The sequence below is a fragment of the Phyllostomus discolor genome, chromosome X, assembly GCF_004126475.2.
Source record: "Phyllostomus discolor isolate MPI-MPIP mPhyDis1 chromosome X, mPhyDis1.pri.v3, whole genome shotgun sequence".
NCBI lineage: Eukaryota > Metazoa > Chordata > Mammalia > Chiroptera > Phyllostomidae > Phyllostomus > Phyllostomus discolor.
In genome coordinates, this window is record NC_050198.1 from 25,053,807 (window position 1) to 25,072,296 (window position 18,490).

The 18,490-nt window shown below is 36.7% G+C and overlaps 1 protein-coding gene and 1 pseudogene across 5 annotated transcripts in view; one reads left to right on the top strand and one right to left on the bottom strand.

Moving 5' to 3' along the window:
• USP9X (ubiquitin specific peptidase 9 X-linked) overlaps positions 1–18,490 on the top strand; it is a 131,142-nt gene that overhangs the window by 85,933 nt on the left and 26,719 nt on the right. For all 5 annotated transcript variants that reach the window (XM_036016409.1, XM_036016408.1, XM_028523347.2 and 2 more), the window contains exons 21-28: positions 9–129; positions 6,198–6,328; positions 6,512–6,790; positions 10,262–10,387; positions 11,344–11,469; positions 12,955–13,121; positions 17,723–17,831; positions 18,067–18,213. In XM_036016409.1, coding sequence (XP_035872302.1) covers positions 9–129; positions 6,198–6,328; positions 6,512–6,790; positions 10,262–10,387; positions 11,344–11,469; positions 12,955–13,121; positions 17,723–17,831; positions 18,067–18,213 — 1,206 coding nt within the window. The remainder of the gene's footprint in view (positions 1–8; positions 130–6,197; positions 6,329–6,511; positions 6,791–10,261; positions 10,388–11,343; positions 11,470–12,954; positions 13,122–17,722; positions 17,832–18,066; positions 18,214–18,490) is intronic.
• Positions 3,053–5,704, bottom strand: LOC114504832 (annotated as a pseudogene).

Here is an 18,490-nt window from a genome sequence, read left to right on the forward strand (position 1 = left end):
TATTCTAGATAATGTCACTGCATCCCAGATACATCTCTTTCCTCTGGCAAATTGCAGACTTAGGAAGCAACCTAAATATGCCACCTCTTAGAGATGGAGCAAGAGTACTTATGAAACTTATGCCACCAGGTAAGAAATTTTTTTTAAAAAACTATTGATGTTGATGAAGTATATAATGGACAATAACAGGATAATATTAGCAAATTCTGTTCCTACATGGAACATGCTTTATGGTATAGGCTAAAACAGGAGTTGGTCAATTCACAGCCTGATTTTGCAACGACTAAGAGCTGTGGGTGATTTTTACATTTTTAAACAGCTAAAGAAGTAATCAAAGGATAATATTTTGTGACTTATTAAATTACATGAAATTTAAATTTTGGTATCCATAAACAGTTTCATTGGTATACAGACATGCGCGCTCATTTCCATACTATCTGTGGCTGCTTTTGTCTTAACACAGCAGAGTTAAGTGGTTGTGACAGAAACCATGTCAGCAGTGTCTTAAATATTTACTGTCTGGCACTTTACACAAAAAAATCTTTTATACACCTGGACTGTATTTTGGGTCATTTGTTATCTATAGTGTTGTTCCTTTCTTATTCCTTAAAAAACAAACAAACAAAAAAAACACTATAAACTTGCAGCTTTCATTTTTGTAGATGCATCTGTGGATAATTTTTTTAGAGCTTTCTTTGTCGATTTCAGATACCTAATGATTTTTTTTATTGTGTAGCTGAAAACTTAACTCTTCCACATTCTCCCAGTTTTTGTTCAGCATGTACATTTTCAAGAGTAAAAATTAGTTTGCTGGATTTCTGAGAACTTGTTTCTTGTATTTAATAATTTTCTCTCTTTAATTTTCTTGATTTTTCTATACATCAATTGCTACTTCTTCCCACATATTGTCTAATAACCTCAAAATAATTTTCCATTATTATATGCATTATATAATCTGTTAGCTGCACTATTGTCCTAAAACTTTTCTTTCTGTCATCTGATTGTTTTCTACCTTTTTGGGACTACTTTCTTCAGCTTTCCTGTGGTGGATTCTTATTCACTCTCTTCTGTATCTTAAGCCTTTCTTGAGGTGCTCCTCTCATTCTGTTGAAGCATCCCCTCCTGCACATGTCTTAGCAAGTGTATGTGGAAGGTGGTTTGGTTTTTTGTTTTTGAGACGTGATTCGTCTGAATGCAGCTAAACCCTCACATTTGATTAGTAGTTTGGATATAGAATTCTAGGTTGAAAATGTACTGTGTAGCTGGTAATGTTGCTGGTCTGAAGAAGAAAGCTCTTCTCAGTTTGTTCCTTTGCATGTGATCTTTTGGTTTTATCATGGAATTTGGAAATTTTGTGATGAGGTGCATTGGTCTGTTTTGTGGTGGACACTCAGTGTACTTGGAGATTCCTAATTTGTAAGAGGTTTGTATTCTTTCTTTGCTAATTTTTTTCTCTGAGTTTTGCTTTTTGTGTGTCTTTGAAATCTCTGTGACTATGGTGTTGAATCTAGTAAGTCTGAATTTCTTTTCTCCTTTCATTAATTTAATTCTAGCTTTGAGGTCGTTTTCTTTTTCCAGCTTAATGATCCTTTTCCAGAGGATTTTGTTTTTCATTAACATATTTCAATGTTTCTGCTCTAATATCTGTTTTCCTCTTAAAACTTAATGCTTTGCAAAATAAATAGATCTTGTAGGACAAAAAGGAGTTTGGTAGATCATTCAATCCTAATACAGCTTGGAAATTTTTTTTAAATTATAACATTTACAAACTTACAAAAAAGTTAGAAATAGAATTCCAGAACTTTTGGGGGAACCATTTGAGAGGAATTTGCTGGTCTAATGTGCCATTACCCTTAAATACTTTATTGTATATTCTCAACGAACAAGGATATTTATATAACTAAAATACAACCATCTAAACTAGGACATTAACATTGATTTGTCATTACTTATTTTCTAATCAGCAGTCCCCAAAGTTCTATAATAATCTGTTTTGCTCTAAATACAATCCTTACATTGTGTTTACTGTATTTTGCCCTGCATGATGTACAGTTTTTTATCCACATTTTTTTTTTAGGAAAAAATAAGGATGCACATTATACATGGATAGTGCTAATCCCCACATATAGTGCAAATTATACATGGGAATTAGTACTAAACTGTGTATGTGCATTATATGTGGCAAAATATGATAGTTGACATATCTCTCTCAATTTTCTTCTGGAATAGTTCCTCATTCTGTCTTTGACTTTCATCACCTTGACACTTTTACTTTGCCAATTTTAGGTCTTTTAGGAATCTATGGGGTGCTGACTTTGTAGGAACTCCTTCCCTCCCTTTTATTCCACAAATGGTTTTTGGTTCAGCTAAGCCAGCTGTCTTCCATCCCCTTTGCACCTTCAATAATTCACTAACATTTCTCTAGTGTTCCTTCTTCATCTCCTCTTTGTATGTCCTGTTCAGTTTATATATTTTTATATTTATTCATTTTTTAGTGGGTTTGTAGATACATTGCTGATAAACAGTTCAAGAATTAGCCCAGATAATTTTTTAAACTGTCTTGTACTTCCATTATCTCCTTTTTCTAAAGTAAATACCATGTCGATCTTTCTCATTGTTTCCTGATTCCAATAGGATTATTCATAATCAGTTCAAATATTAATTAGATTCTTTTTTAAAAGATTTATTTATTTATTTTCAGAGCGGGAAGGGAGGGAGAGAGAGACAGACAGACAGGCATCAATGTGTGGTTGCTGGGGGCCATGGCCTGCAACCCAGGCGTGTTCCCTGGCTGGGAATCGAACCTGTGGTGCTTTGGTTTGCAGTCCGTGCTCAATCCACTGAGCTACGCCAGCTGGGGCCTAATTAGATTCTTAACAGCCTTCTTTCCATGATTTAATGCTTCCTTAACCCTTCTGTTATATTGTTTAGAATTTGTGGGGCTTTTTTATTTTTTACTAACTATTGAGTAACAGTTGTTGCTTTATGTGTGCAGATTCAACCTTCACAACTTTTCAAAACAAATTCTCCTCAGAATCCCTGATCTGTTCTTAAGTTATAATAGATAGTTATTTAAAGTAATATATTTGCAACCCAGATGGTTCTATATTGTACATTTCCATTTTAACCAACATCATTAAAACACTGAGGGCAGATGCATCCACAGATTTTGATTACATGATTATTTCTTTGCCCATTTTTCTCTTTTCTCCCCCCATGAAATAACCTCTTTCAGATATGGTTCAAGGTAGAAATTATCCTCATATTTTTTTACTAGTCAAGATCTGCTTCATAAACAGGTCCAATGCTCTCTTAATGTGAAACACCCTGTCATTATGATTCAGGTTCTCAGGAAGCCTTCTTATGGCTTCTTTTACATTGTCATCCATGTGTATTGTGTGGTCTCACATTAACCCTGGTTTACAGAATCGTGTAGCATTGTAATACCATTTTTGAATACCCTCTAGCCACCAGCTTGATGCTGCCACAGCAACAGGCCTGTTAGCCACTTTGACCTAAGAATCCAGAATCCCTGATCTTGTGATTTGAGCATAATGCCACCAGATGGCGACGATGAGCTCTTGCCAGGCAGTTCCAAGTGGAAAACTTGAGGGTGCTTTTTTTTTTTCTTTTTTTTTTTTTTCTTATATTTTATATAGTCAAAGTCTAGTGCCTAGATTTGAAATAGCCAATTTTGAAAAGACCAGTAATAATTGTATTATGGCAGTTAAATGAGAGACTGTGGACTCAAATGGACTTGACTTCAAATCCTGATCTGTAAAACTGGGCTAATAATAACTATTTGATATATGGAAAATCCCTAGTCTAGTGACTAGTATTTAATCAGTATTTAACAAATGTTAACTTACTCTGTCACTGTGGTTGCTACACACATAACACACTCATACTTTAAGAAAGGAAGCAGGGGCTCTAAAGAAAAGGAAGTTGTTATAAATTATTTCTAGCTGTGAAATATTGAGTAATCATTTAGTGTTTGTGTACATGTGAGTATATTTTTAAAGGGAGGAAAACCAAGATGGAATTAGTAGCTCTTTTCCTAATCATTGCCTTTACCTCTGTTCATTCTGAACCTTTAGTTGAAGTCAAGTGCCTTCATTATGATTTGCTGCTAAACGTAGAATTTCTATAGTCTTCTCTGTAGGTAATTTAATCTCTTGTAATCTAGACTGTACTCAAGAGTTTCTGTGACCTTTCCTTACATGTGTTAGGAAAACAGACTCTTGCTTGATGCTGTGTAGTTAAAATGTATACTGCTTTACCTCTTCAGCTGGAGCTTCTTTTTCCCCAGGAATTCAGACTAACCAATATCTTAAAATATTCCGAAGTCTGTTGTAAGTACTTCCCACTTGTTAACTCACTTACACCTCACAACATCCCTATGAGGGAATTATATTTTCATCTGTATTTTCAAGATGGGGAAACTTACGGTACAGAAAGATTTAGTTACTTGACCAGGGACACACAGCTTAAACAGCAGTTCTAGTATTCAGATGCATGAGGTTGGGCTCCAAAGTTTGTACTATTAACCTGTGTGTTGCTACAGATTGTTTTCTATATATTTTTTTAAGATTTTATTTATTTATTTTGAGGGGGGGAGGAAAGGAGAAAGGGGGGGAAGAAACATCTGTGTGGTTGCCTCTCACACATTTCCAACTGGGAACCTGGCCCACAACCCAGGCCTGTGCCCTGCCTGGGAATCAGACTGGCAACCTTTCAGTTCGCAGACCGGCGTTTAATCCACTGAGCCACACCAGCCAGGGCTGTTTTCTATACTTTTAAATAATATGTTGCTATAATCATATAATTTATTGGGCTTAAGGTATCTTGAATAAAACCTAAAATCCTAACTGCATCTGGGTGACAAGGTTATGAGTGATGTGCTTAGAATTCACTGCCACCTTTTCTTAGAGCTCTTGTTCCTTTTTTCTACTATTCCCTTTTGCTTCCATCCTTAGCTCAGCATATTTTTAAACCAAGCTTGACATTCTTAGATGTCATTTGAGTTGGTTTGTTTTTAGAGAGTAATTTGGTGATGCATATGAGAAGCCTTGGACCTTGCTGTTCTTTCTGCATGTAGGATTTTTTTTACTTGATGAAATAATTACAAAGATTTGATTGGTGAGATTTTTAGTGTAACAAAATGTTTTGGGGGAAAAAACTAAGTGATAATCAATAATATAGATTATACTAGTAAAATAACTCATTTTAATCATCAATTGAAATTGATACAGGGGATAACTTAATTATTTCATTTAGTTAACATTATGTGTCAGTGTCTCTTCAGAATAGGAAAAACTAACAATTTAACACAAACTGAAGATTTCTTTGAAAACATTTCCAGGCTGATTCTAGGCCTGTAAAATTTAGCCTACTCTAAGAAAGTTATAGTAATTTTCCATTATCTTTATTCTTTGAAAAGAGTTTTTGCTTTTTAAAAAAATTTTCATCATCAAGTGAAGTTTTAATCATAGGGAATTTATGTTGGAAATAATTCTATTATCAAAGTGCTTTCTAAAAGTTCATTCACTTCTTAAATCTCACTGGTAGCTAATGCTTATAATTGTATTCTGGGGGACCGCCCCCCCTTTTTTTGGTATCTCTTCACTGTGATTTAGATAAACTCATTATTTAATACGATCAAAAAAGTTAAAGCTCTGCTTACTTTGAGGTAAGCATTAGGCATGATCCCTGCCCCCATTAGCCTTTTAAGGTTTGCTTTTTAAGGTTCAGTTTCTAAGGTACTACTAAATCTCTTTCAGTAAAACAAACCAGTTAATGCTTAGTGTCATATAGGCTAACAATAGAGAAATTGAAGGGAAGAGCTTGTCATTTTTTCCTGTGCATTATTTTCAATAAGAACTGCTTCCTTTTGAAGTATATTGCATTTTTTCAGTCCCCAGTGGCTGGAGGGTGGGGAGGGTGTGTGGATTTGAAGTCTCTGAGTAAATAGACTGCTTCCTTCCTGTTTAGGTTGGCTGATTAAAGAGCCCTGGTTTGTTTGTTTGTTTGTTTGTATTTTAATCAATCCAGATCACATTATGTCTTGTGGAGTTCGAACCTATAACTCAACTGAAGTATTATTTCATAATAAAGAGGTCTTTAAAGTATCAAAAGTGAAATATTATGAGTGCACGAATAATGTTTCATCTTACACTGCCTGTTTTTTCTTCTCACAGATAGCACAACAATAGAAAAATTGAGAGCTATTTGTTTAGACCATGCCAAACTTGGAGAAAGCAGCCTTAGTCCATCTCTTGACTCGCTTTTCTTTGGTCCTTCAGCTTCACAAGTGCTATACCTAACAGAGGTTTGTTTTTTCCTTTTGAATGTATCCCATGTTCTTTAAATTTGGCCTTTTTAAGGTAATGTGGAGAATATAACATAATGAAATATCTTTGAAATGTTTAAAATGATTTCTTAGCAGTAGTAATAGGGAAAATAGTTCTATTTTAAAAACCTTTTAACACAGTCCTTCTCCCTTTTTTTCCAGGTAGTCTATGCCTTGTTAATGCCTGCTGGTGCACCTCTGGCTGATGATTCCTCTGATTTTCAGTTTCACTTCTTGAAAAGTGGCGGCCTACCCCTTGTCCTGAGTATGCTAACTAGAAATAACTTCCTACCAAATGCAGATATGGAAACTCGAAGGGGTGCCTACCTCAATGCTCTTAAAATAGCCAAACTGTTGCTAACTGCCATTGGCTATGGCCACGTTCGAGCTGTGGCAGAAGCTTTTCAGCCAGGTGTAGAAGGCGGCAGTCCTATGACATCGGTAATACAGACTTTTAAAAAAATCTTTCAATAATGATAATAGCTAGTAATTTTTAAAAGCTCAACTTCTCGGCAACTCTTAAGTATAAATTTCAAAGTTAAACTGTTTCAGGTTCCTTTCCAGTAATGATTTACTTTAGGAGTTTTCTTCTATTAAATTGTATCCGTATTAAAAGTAAAAATGCTTTTCACTGACTATATGCTTATTTGAGAAGATAGTTCTTTGTGCCCCTTAAATCATGTTTGAGTTTTAGTTATTTTAAACTTAGCAAAGTACCCATATAAATCATTTATTAACTGGTATTTGGCATATGTTGAAAACACAGGTGGTAATTAAAAAGATGTAATTAGTTTAACCTATTGTCATCTTTTGTCTTAACTTCCAGTTCTGAGCTTACTTGGTGTCTGTCTTGGCCTTGGTGGCATCCTTGATCTACCAAAATTTCTCAAGACGTGCCAGAATTTAATGCCTATTTATTAGAGGTCTAACTATGCCTTAACTTCTGAGTAAAATCTGAGTTAATGTGCATCATAAGCGATGGTTTACTAAGTTATTGATGAAAGATAAAAGCTTAGGAATCTAGATATTCTTTTTAGAAATGGCTAGGTTTTAATCAGGGAGGTTGGCATGTTGATTAGATGTGATATTATAATGTTACATATAATTGATAGTGGTATTTATAATTATTTTAGGTGTGATAATGATACTATGCTTATATTTAAAAGGAATATTCTTTACATCACCCCCTTTTTTAAAAGTAGTTGCTTTATATATCAAGGATTTGTTTCAAAATAATCCTGGGGTAGGGAAGAGATAGAAAGTGGCAGAGGGTGTTAGATAAAACAATTGGGTATTTTAGAAATTTTTTAATATATTTTATTGATTATGCTCTTACAGTTGTCCCATTTCTCCCTTCATTCCCCTCCACCCTGTACACCCTCTCCCACCCACATCCCCCCCCCCCCCCCCCCCCGCTTTCGTTCATGTCCATGTGTGATAAGTTCTTTAGCTTTTACATTTCCCATACTATTCTTGCCTTCCCCCTGTCTGTTTTCTACCTCCCATCTATGCTACTTATTCTCTGTACCTTTTCCCCCTCTCTCTTCCTCCCACTCCTCTGTTGCTAACCCTCCATGTGATCTCCATTTCTGTAGTTCTGTTCCTGTTCTAGTTGTTTGCTTAGTTTCTTTTGGTTTTGCTTTAGGTGTGATTGTTCATAATTGTGAGTTTGCTGTCCTTTTATTATACTTGTTTTTTTTTTAATCCTCTTTTCTTAGATAAGTCCCTTTAGCATTTCCTAAAATAAGGGCTTGGTGATGATGAACTCCTTTAACTTGACCTTATCTGAGAAGCACTTTATCTGCCTTTCCATTCTAAATGAAAGCTTTGCTAGATAGAGCAATCTGGGATGTAGGTCCTTGTCTTTCATGACTTGGAATACTTCTTTCCAGCCCCTTCTTGCCTGTAAGGTCTCTTGAGAAATCAGCTGACAGTCTGATGGGAACTCCTTTGTAGGTTACTGTCCCCTTATCTCTTGCTGCTTCTAGGATCCTCTCCTTCATTTTTACCTTCACTGATGTTATTATGATGTGTCTTGGTGTGTTTCTTCTTGGGTCCAACTTCTTTGGGGCTCTCTGAGCTTCCTGGATTTCCTGGAAGTCTATTTCCTTTGCCAGAATGGGGAAGTTCTTTATTATTTGTTCAGATACGTGCTCAATCTGTTGCTCTTCCTCTTCTCCTTCTGGTACCCCTATAATTCGGATGTTGGAACGTGTAAAGATGTCCTGGAGGTTCCTAAGCTTCTGCTTGTTGTTTTGAATTCTTATTTCTCCATTCTTTGTTGTTTGGTTGTTTTTTACTTCCTTCTGGTCCACTCTATTGTTTTGCGTCCCAGTTTCCTTCCTGTCACTACTGGTTCCCTGTGCATTTTCCTTCATTTCTTTTACGGTAACCTGCATTTGTTCATCTAATTTGCGCCCAAAATCAACCAATTCTGTGAGCTTCCTGATCACATGTTTTGAACTGTGCATCTGATTGGCTCTCTCTCGGTCACTTAAAATGATGAGTCCTGGGGCATTGATGTGTTCTTCTGTTTGAGACATGTCTCTTTCCTTTGGGGGGGGCGGTCTGGTCGCTCCTCTTATGGTGAGGGGCAGAGCCTTAGGTGTTCACCAGGGCTGGGCACCCCAGTCACTAGATTGTGACATTGTATGCGGGTGCGGGAGGGAACAATGGCGGTAGCTCCATTCTCCGTGGGACCTCAGTCCCTTCTCTGGGATGGTGGGTTGCACACTCTGCCCTGCTCCACAATCGCCGCCTTACTGGGTCTGCTGCTGGTGTACTCAGGGTCCACCCACTGCGATCTTGCACGCCCCAGGTGCCTTATGCGCCCCCAGTTGCCTTATGTGCCCAACTCCCTCTGCTCTCCTCACTGCAACCCATGCCGAGACCTGCTCCCGGCTGCTTGTCTTGGCCCCTCCTACCAGTCTGGATGAATGGGTCTACTTCAACTTCTTGGCTGTCCCACTTCCATTCGGATAAATTCTCTGTCAGTTCTGGGTGTTATTCTGCCTCTAAATTGTTGTTGTTCTAATCTTGGTTGTGCGTGGAGGTACAGTGTGTCCACCTATGCCTTCATCTCGTCCAGAGTCTATTTTAGAAATTTAACAGTAGTCCTACATGGCCTAAGTCATACATTGTTTTGTTAATTGGTGGTTCTTGTTAAGATAAAACACATTCTTATGATCTTAGTTCCCTTATAACCCCCTGCCCCCAGCAATCACCATTCTTATGGATTTAAAAACTCGATTATAAGCCATGGCTGGTTTGGTACAGTGGATTGAGTGCACGCCTGCCAACTGAACGGTCGCCAGTTCCATTCCCAGTCAGGGCACATGCCTGAGTTGGGGCCACATGAGAAACACACGTTGATCTTTCTCTCCCCTCTCTTTCTCCCTTCCTCTCTCTCTGAAAATAAATAAAATCTTTTTTTAACTTTGATTATACAGTAAAACAGTTACCTTTCTTACATTTGTACTTCTATTGTTACTGATATTTCTTAATTTTCAAAAAAGAATTTGATTACCCTGGTGAATGGGAGCTGGATCTGCCCAGGTGTATGCATGTAAAAGGTGTGGAGTAATTTACTGAGTTTCTAGATAGGGTTGGAACCTGCTGGTTCAATTTATTGTTTATCCTTATTAGTTATGCTGAGCCCAGAGTAGAAATACAATGAGTTGGATTGATGTAGAATGGGGATTTGCAGAGGGATGTGTGGCACTCTGATGCACAGGAGGAAGTCCCCTACTGTTGGAAATGTGAAGTACTTTTTGTGTGAGTCTCCACAGCTTCTGCAGTATATATATGGAAGGGAGGTAGTCCTGAGGGAGTGGTGATGGATGAACAGCAAATGGTTGCGTCTGGTTATGTATAAATTATTTACTCCAAATTAAATGGTTATCTTTTTTTCAGGTCAGCCAAGTTACTCATGATCAAGCAGTGGTCCTACAAAGTGCCCTTCAGAGCATTCCTAATCCATCGTCTGAATGCATGCTTAGAAATGTGTCAATTCGTCTTGCTCAGCAAATATCTGATGAGGTTAGTATTAAAGTTTTAAAGCTCTGAAATCCTAGAAGGTTTTTTTCTACTTTTGATCCTCTTTTAATTTAGAAATAAACCTTGTCGCAATTTATGGCCTAATTTTCCTAGACCCACTTACTTTAATGCTTGTCTCAGTGTAGGTTAATTTTTCTTAACATGAATTTTATCTAATATTAATGTTAGTACTTTCTGGTTTTAATCATCTCTATGTACAGCAAATAGCATGCTTTTCAAGTATATAAGTCAATGACTTTTGACAAATGTGTATGTGTGTGAAACCTTCCCCACAATCAAGACACAGAACATTTCCATCACTCTTTCTTTGTACCCTTAGCAGTTTATTCTTCCTCTCTACCCCTGGTCACAGGTGACCACTGATTTTTTTTTTTTTTTTTTTTTGTCACTATATACTAGTTTCCACATTTCAGGTGGAATTGTGTGCTGTGTGTTTTATGTCTGGCTTCTTTCACTCGGAATAATGACTGAAAATTGTCTGTGCCGTTTGAACGATTAGTTTATTCGTTTTCATTTTGTATCACATGATGACTATTTCACATTGTGTTTATCCATATGCTTGGCAAAGGACATTTGGATTATTTCCCTTTTTTGGTTATGATTAAGCTACTGTGAACATTTTGTGCAGCTGTTTGTGTGGACACAGGTTTTTATCTTGGGTTAAAAAAAAAACTAGGAGTGGAATGGTTAGATCACCTTTGTAGTCTTTTTAAGATTCTTCTGAAAGTGGTATAAGGCCAGATAATAACTTGGAGTATATACTTTATGGTGTTGCAATTAAACAAAAAACTGGGACAAAGGCAACTTGGGAACCTCAAGACAATGCTACTGCCTCATTCCATTCCTACTCCTTTATAAGGAGAAACATTTCTGCTTTTTTAGTGTTTATGCCACTCTAAACACTCTTTCAACCGTTGTAATTACTCGTTATCTTGCAGGCTTCACGATATATGCCTGATATTTGTGTGATTAGAGCTATACAAAAAATTATCTGGGCATCGGGATGTGGGGCATTACAGCTAGTATTTAGCCCAAATGAAGAAATCACTAAAATTTATGAGAAGGTAAGAATTATCACAGAAATATATTTCTTTTAAATAAATGTTGTTTAATAGTGCATGAGGCTTAATTATGTCTCCTGTCTTTAAAAGCCATTCGCTTGCATCTCCATAGGTTGCAAATTAACTGGTAGCTATGGTTAAGGTGAGAATAATTTTACTTTGAAAATAAAGTAAAGCCACCTGGCCAGGTGGCTCAGTTGCTTGGAATGTTGTCCTGTACACCAAAGAAGGTTGCAGATTCAATCTCTGGTCAGGGCACATACCTAGGTTGCTGGTTGAATCCGTCAGGGCAATACAGGAGGCAGTCTGAATCAATGTTTCTCTCCCTTTCTCCTCTCTTCCTCTCTTCCTCTCTCTCTCTCTCCCCCTCCTCAGAATTTCTCTAAAACCAATAAACATATCCTAGGGCGAGTATTAAAAAAAGAGAGGGGAAAAAATAAAAATGCTTCAGAATCCTGCCATATGACTTTTATTTTTTAATTAAAAAAAAAAAAACAATCTTTTTCTACTTTAAATTAGGGTCAGATATAATTGTCTCATACTGGATTCGATTATGTCTGTTCTCTCTATTCTTTCATCGCCTTTCTGTCCTGTATAAATTTGGGTTTAGGTAGCTGTCAATTGTGTTGCTGCATTTAAGTATTTTTGATTCTCTTAAAGTGGTCAGAAGTTGAAAGAACGTCAGCCAATTAGGTATCATCCTAACCCTCCATTAGGTTAAGTACATTATTTACAGAAGAGATAGGGTGTGTTTGACTTTTTGATTTTTGTTTCTGTCATATGTACCTGTCCCTGATAGCCACTTCTGCATATTTAGAAGGGGGAATTAAATTATAGGAAGTTCTCCAGCTCTGTAGAGCTTCCCTTTTATGGCCAGCATAACCCTGATTTGCCTGCAGTGTACATTAATGTCTTATAGTATCTGTCTGGTACAGTACTGGATATTCATTCAGATAATATATGAGTGCTTGTTCTTTTCCAGGCAGGTACTGTAATTATTAATTTGTTATAAAGTCAGATTAGAATTTATTAACTACCTACCCAAGCATATTTTAGGTTGTAAAACCTTCCTTAACAATTGGTTTTAAAAAATTAGTTTCAAATAAAATGGCACTATAGGTAAGCAACATGATGGAACTAGTTAGAAGTACCTAACTGCAGTGCCAAAGTAGTTCTTGAGAAAGGAATGATTGTTGGTGGAAAAGCACACAACTCAGAAGGTCTTTAGGAACCTAAAGGAGAAAGAATCCCATGGCGATATATAGTCAGGGTGCTCCTTTAGCTCTCCTTGGGAAGCAGCAAAATACTGGAATTAGACTTCATTGTCTTGCATAGTCACTTCCATACTATTCCAAGGGTCCTCAAGAGTTGCAGAAAAAGAGGCTGAGGCCAAATTGTTTCAGTAGGTAGGTTTTAAGCACTAGCTTGAAGTTGTATGAACTTTTTCTTAAATGCATTTTTAGATAATTTGCCCCTATCATTTTACAGTCCAATGCAGGCAATGAGCTGGACTTGGAAGATGAACAGGTTTGCTGTGAAGCATTGGAAGTGATGACCTTATGTTTTGCCTTGATTCCAACAGCCTTAGATGCTCTTAGTAAAGAAAAGGCTTGGCAGACTTTCATTATTGACTTACTATTGCACTGTCACAGCAAGTGAGTATGTTTTTTTAATTGTAAAAACCTTTATCTCATTTTTGTAAGTGGAAATAATTTATGCTGGTAAAATTTATCCCAGAAATCAAATATTTATTGTCTCTATAGCATGCTAATATTTAGGAAAATTTTATTTAACCTTGTTTTGCTTTGACCTATGTTTGGGTTTAGTCTTTGCAAAATGCCAACTTTCTCAAAGTAAAATTAATTTTTCTCTAATTTTAGAATTTAGTTTTAGGTAAGAGGTATATATAAAGGTATGTATTAGCCAAATTTAAAAATCTGGTTTACAGAAATTAAATTAAATGGTACATTAGCCTTCTATCTTGAATACACCTAGCTACAAGGGGGTGTAGGTGTGTGTGTGCGCGCGCGCACACGTGCAATTCAGTGTGAAATTCACAAGGCAAGTTTGTGGTAAGAAGTTTTGTATTACACTGAGAATAAAGACTGTAAAGCCCTTGTGTGCATTTGAAGAGCATTTAATCAGTGACATTGTGTTTGGTGCTTCTTTTTGTGTGAGGCAGTTAGTTGGATTTGTAGAAAATGTTGGTTTCCATCTTTTCTCAGTCTGACCCTATTATATGAAATTAATTTGTCTTACATATATTTTGTGCAAAGACACAGGATATTTACTCATTTTATTCTGTCACATGCCATTCAGCAATGACAGAAGTTAACTGATGGAAAGTTACTATAAAGTCAGAATAAGCAGTTTGCCAAAATAAAGCCTAGTGATAAAGGGTTTTTGTTTTTTTAATGTGTACATGATTTAATGGAGTAGAATGCTGTATGTAAAGTGATAGAGAAGGTCAAGTGGAATGGTCTGCTCTTTTAGAAGTTCCTTGGTGTAATGTCCTTGAGGACATCTAGTCCAGCCTATTCAGAAAGTCCTTTGACAGGATTCTCCCCTCCCCCAGATAAGCTTGAGCTTGCTCTCTTTTTGGAAAGACTTTAATCATCATTGGACAACTCTGTTAAAGATAAATAGGTAAAGTCTAGTTTCATTTAATAATTCATTAGGTAGAAGGAGGAAGGTTTTCGTGAAGTCAAACCTGGAGGTAGTGATTTTTTTTCTGTAATACTATCACCTTGCCCTGCAGTTCCGTTTTTTAAGTAGCTGAGTACCTATTGCAGGTTCAGAATCCTTTATTTTCAGTTTGTAAGAATTTGACAGCAAGCTTGATGTAAACATTATTTGTATAACAATTCAGAAGTAGACTTTACTGATGGAGGAGCTAAGACTGAACTTAAATGATAAGGTTCTCTTGAGTTTTAACTTATTTCTGCTACATAGTTTAACCTCTGCGTAGTTTTAATCCACCAGCAAATTATGCGGGTTCTTACTGTGTGTTTGGCAATAAGAGTCCAAAGTCAAATAACATAGTTGTTGCCCTCAGTGAACACTGGTACAGAAATTAGTATCATAAAAGGCAAAGTACTTTAGGAATGGGAAGAGGAATTGGTTACTTTTACTTGGAAGGGGTGAAAGTGAAGGGTGTGTTCAGAATATAATCTGTGAGCTGTTCGGGTAAAATGTATATGTGTATAAAAATGGAAACTGGGCAGGCATTGGCGGTGTTCTCCCTCTCTCTCAACATCACTCCCTGTTGTTTTTACTTACTGTATTTTTTGGACTCCATATAGTTTCCTCCTCTCCATATTGTTTCTACCCTTTTTTTAAAACTAGCATCCATTGCCTGGACAACTGTGATATCCTTAATCTTCCATACCTGGTGCTGCTCGACTAAGGTGTTACTCTATAATCTGTCGACTACACTACAGATGCACTAACTGTTGCAAAATATGATCGTCTTGTTTTCTTGCTTAAAATCTTTCCATGTCTTCCCATTGCCTTTTAATTTAGTCTAAACATTTACATTTGGTTTATAAGTACTCCACAGTTTGGCCCTTACTTCTACTTTCTCATAAACTTCAACTTCAGTGCCACATTTTATACTAAGTTTTCCCTGTACCTGAGATCAGGTTTCCCAGACCTCTATTCCCGTTAGATGAGGTTTGCTTCCACATCGTGACACTGATCTTATTTTCTTGTAATCACTTGGAATTGCATTTAATTTCCTTTAGGTAGATATGTTTTTTCCAGCACTCTCCAGCACCTGTTGTTTTATACCCTGTCTTACTAACTCCTTAATGTTGCACATGTCTGTAATTCATGGAGGCATCTGAGTTTGCCACTCCTGGCATAGTGCTTTCAGGGCAGAGCTGAGAAGTCTGGTTTCATGTGTTGAGGAGGAGTAATAGGATAATATACTGTAGAGGAGATTAGTAGGAGTCACTTTACAGAAGGCCTTAGATGCTAAGGTCTAAGTAGTGTTAAATTTTGATATGGTATTTAGTCTCATTGGTAAATAATTTATCAACAAGTACCTTTTATGAACCATTCACTATTCTAGCTACTGGAATAGCAGTAAACAAAACAGACAAAATGCCTTCTTGGAGTCTACATACTAAAGAGAATAGGGGATAGGAAGGGAAGATGTGGGAAAAAAATATAGTATGTTAGGTAGTAATAAATGCTACAGAGAAAAATAAAACAAGAAAAGGGGTAAGAAATTAAGGAGTCAGTGGAGTTCAGTTTTCTACAGACATACCTCATGTTATTGTACTTTGCTTTATTGCACTTAACAGATGTGTTTTTTCCAAATGGAAGGCAAGATCCTCCACCAGCAAAAATATTATGACCTGCTTTATTGTGGTGGCCAAGAACTAAACCTATAATTCCTTTGATATATGCCTGTATAGATAGGATAGTCAAAAAAGGCCTCCCTAAAAAGGTGACCACTAATCAGCTCTGAGACAGTAAGGTAGTGGTCCATGTGGATAATAGGGCAGGTGTGTTTTAAACACAGGAACAAGAGATGTCAATGTCCTAAGGCAGGAACATGCCAGATATGTTAAAGAACATAGAGTAACAGGAAAAGAGTTAGACTTTTTCATTAATCCAAATAAAATGTGACAGGGGATAGAAGTGTAAAAATGGTAAGAAATGATCAGATTTTGAGCATGGTGTGAAGATGCAACAGTTTATTGATAGACAGGTTTCTTTTGAAGCATTACAGAGGTGTGAAGGATGTTTCATCAGGAACTGAGAAGCACCAACTTTATAGACCCCTTCCCCTACTCTATATGGGCAACATGACTAACTTTTAAAAAAATAAACTAAAGCCCTGGGTGGCGTAGCTCAGTGGATTGAGCACGGGTTGCAAACCAAAGTGTCACAGGTTCAATTCCCAGTCAGGGTACATGCCTAGGTTACAGTCCATGACCCCTAGCAACCACTCTCTCTCTATCTCCCTCCCTTCCCTCTCTAAAAATAAATAAATAAAAATCTTTAAAATAAATAAGCAAACTAAGACAACATGAATGGCATACTTTTGAAACCCTGATACAAGTTATGGACCTTCTCCCAGAAAATTGGTACTTACTCCTGACTTGAATTAACATGATTTCTGCCAAAGTCAACTCACAGAGTTTCTAAAATCCCTGATTTATTGGACCATGTGTGGGTTTCAGAAACCTAAAAACATCCAGGAAGACAGATTAGTACACAGAATGTATGCTGCCAAGTTCTTAATGAACTATAAATTTGGTTCTAAGTTCTCTGTCAGCTAGCACAAAGACAGAAACATAGTTATCCACAAAATGTAGTCTGACCGTAAGGTACACAGGTGCTTAGTTAACAGATTCATATGCCATACATTGTTCTAGGTACCAGAAACTGTCATCAATAAAGCAAGGCCTTGGCCTGAAAGAGCATATACTTCCTAATGGAGGCAGAGCACCGTCTTGTATACATTTAGGAAGTGGGTCTTAGCACCTACTATATACCAGACACTATTCTAGGTTCTGGAGGCACAGGAGGCTAAATAAATGATGTCTCTACCTTCTTGGAGCATTTATTCTGGGGAGATCTATGTAGATTTTTTTAAAGATCCATAATGATAGGGTGAAATTCTCAGTAATGAGACCAGAAGCAAGTTTTTTTTGTGAGTCATCATAGAATATAATATAGTACAGTGGTTCTCAATATTGGACACACATTAGAATCACCTGCAAGATTTGTTGAACCATAGGTTGCTGGGTCCCACCTCCAGTATTTCTCATTCAGCAGGCCTGGGAAGGGACCTGAGAAATTTGTATTTCTAACAAGTCCCAGAAGCTACTGATTTGGGGACCATACTTCGGGAACTACTAATATAAAGGACATCTACGGCAATATCCTTATTGTAATTGCAGCAGAATTCCTATAGGGTTTACTCCAGAGCACAGTTGAATAAAAATTCTGTGGAAGGCTCACTGTGAAGCATCTTGTATTAGAGGAGCATGTCTTGCCTTTTCCAAGAAAAGGATCTTTAGGATGTGTCTCTCAAACTCATCAGTGACAATTTGAGGTTGTAGTTTTTGACACACAGCCTAAATTCATCTATGTTGCTGGCTTAAGGAGTATTAACCTTGTGTACTTGTGTTTTCACTTTTTAATTTACCTTTTATCCCCCCCCCCAAAGAGAGACCAGCGTTGTAACCTGTTTTTTCCTTCATGAAAATAATATATTAAATGTGATACATTTTTATTTCAGAACTGTTCGCCAGGTAGCACAGGAGCAGTTCTTTTTAATGTGCACCAGATGTTGCATGGGACACAGGCCTCTGCTTTTCTTCATTACTCTGCTCTTTACCGTTTTGGGGGTGAGACTTTTTTAATATGCTTATCAATGCAATTTGTTCTTTAAACAATGGACATTCAGGAATTTGTGCTTTTAGATTATATTAAAGTTAGAGCAGTCTATATGTAATTTAATAAATAAAATACTGGTAATTTTCCATACTATTTTAATAATTTACTCGAGTTAACTTTGAGTTTTTAAAACCGGATTCTAAGCATGGACATGTAAATTTGTATTTTTCTACTTTACTGTTTCAGAGCACAGCCAGAGAAAGAGCTAAACATTCTGGTGACTACTTCACTCTTTTAAGGCACCTGCTTAATTATGCTTACAATAGTAATATTAATATACCCAATGCTGAAGTTCTTCTCAATAATGAAATTGATTGGCTTAAAAGAATTAGGGTAAGTTGCATTTAATACAGTGTTTACCATATCGACAAATGGTGTAATTTATTAATAGTTTGTAGTTTTCAGCATTTTGGGTAAATGAAAAACACCAAAGAGTAATAAAAAAGGACCAAAAAATCAAAGAATATACTCTGCATTGATGGATACTAGTCATTCGTGAATCGCAGGATGAATGCATTACTAGTTCTGTAAAATACTTTGTTTTGCTTGAGCCTTGGAATACTGATTTTCCACTTCTTTCATTTTAGAATTTTGGGCCTTTTGGATAATT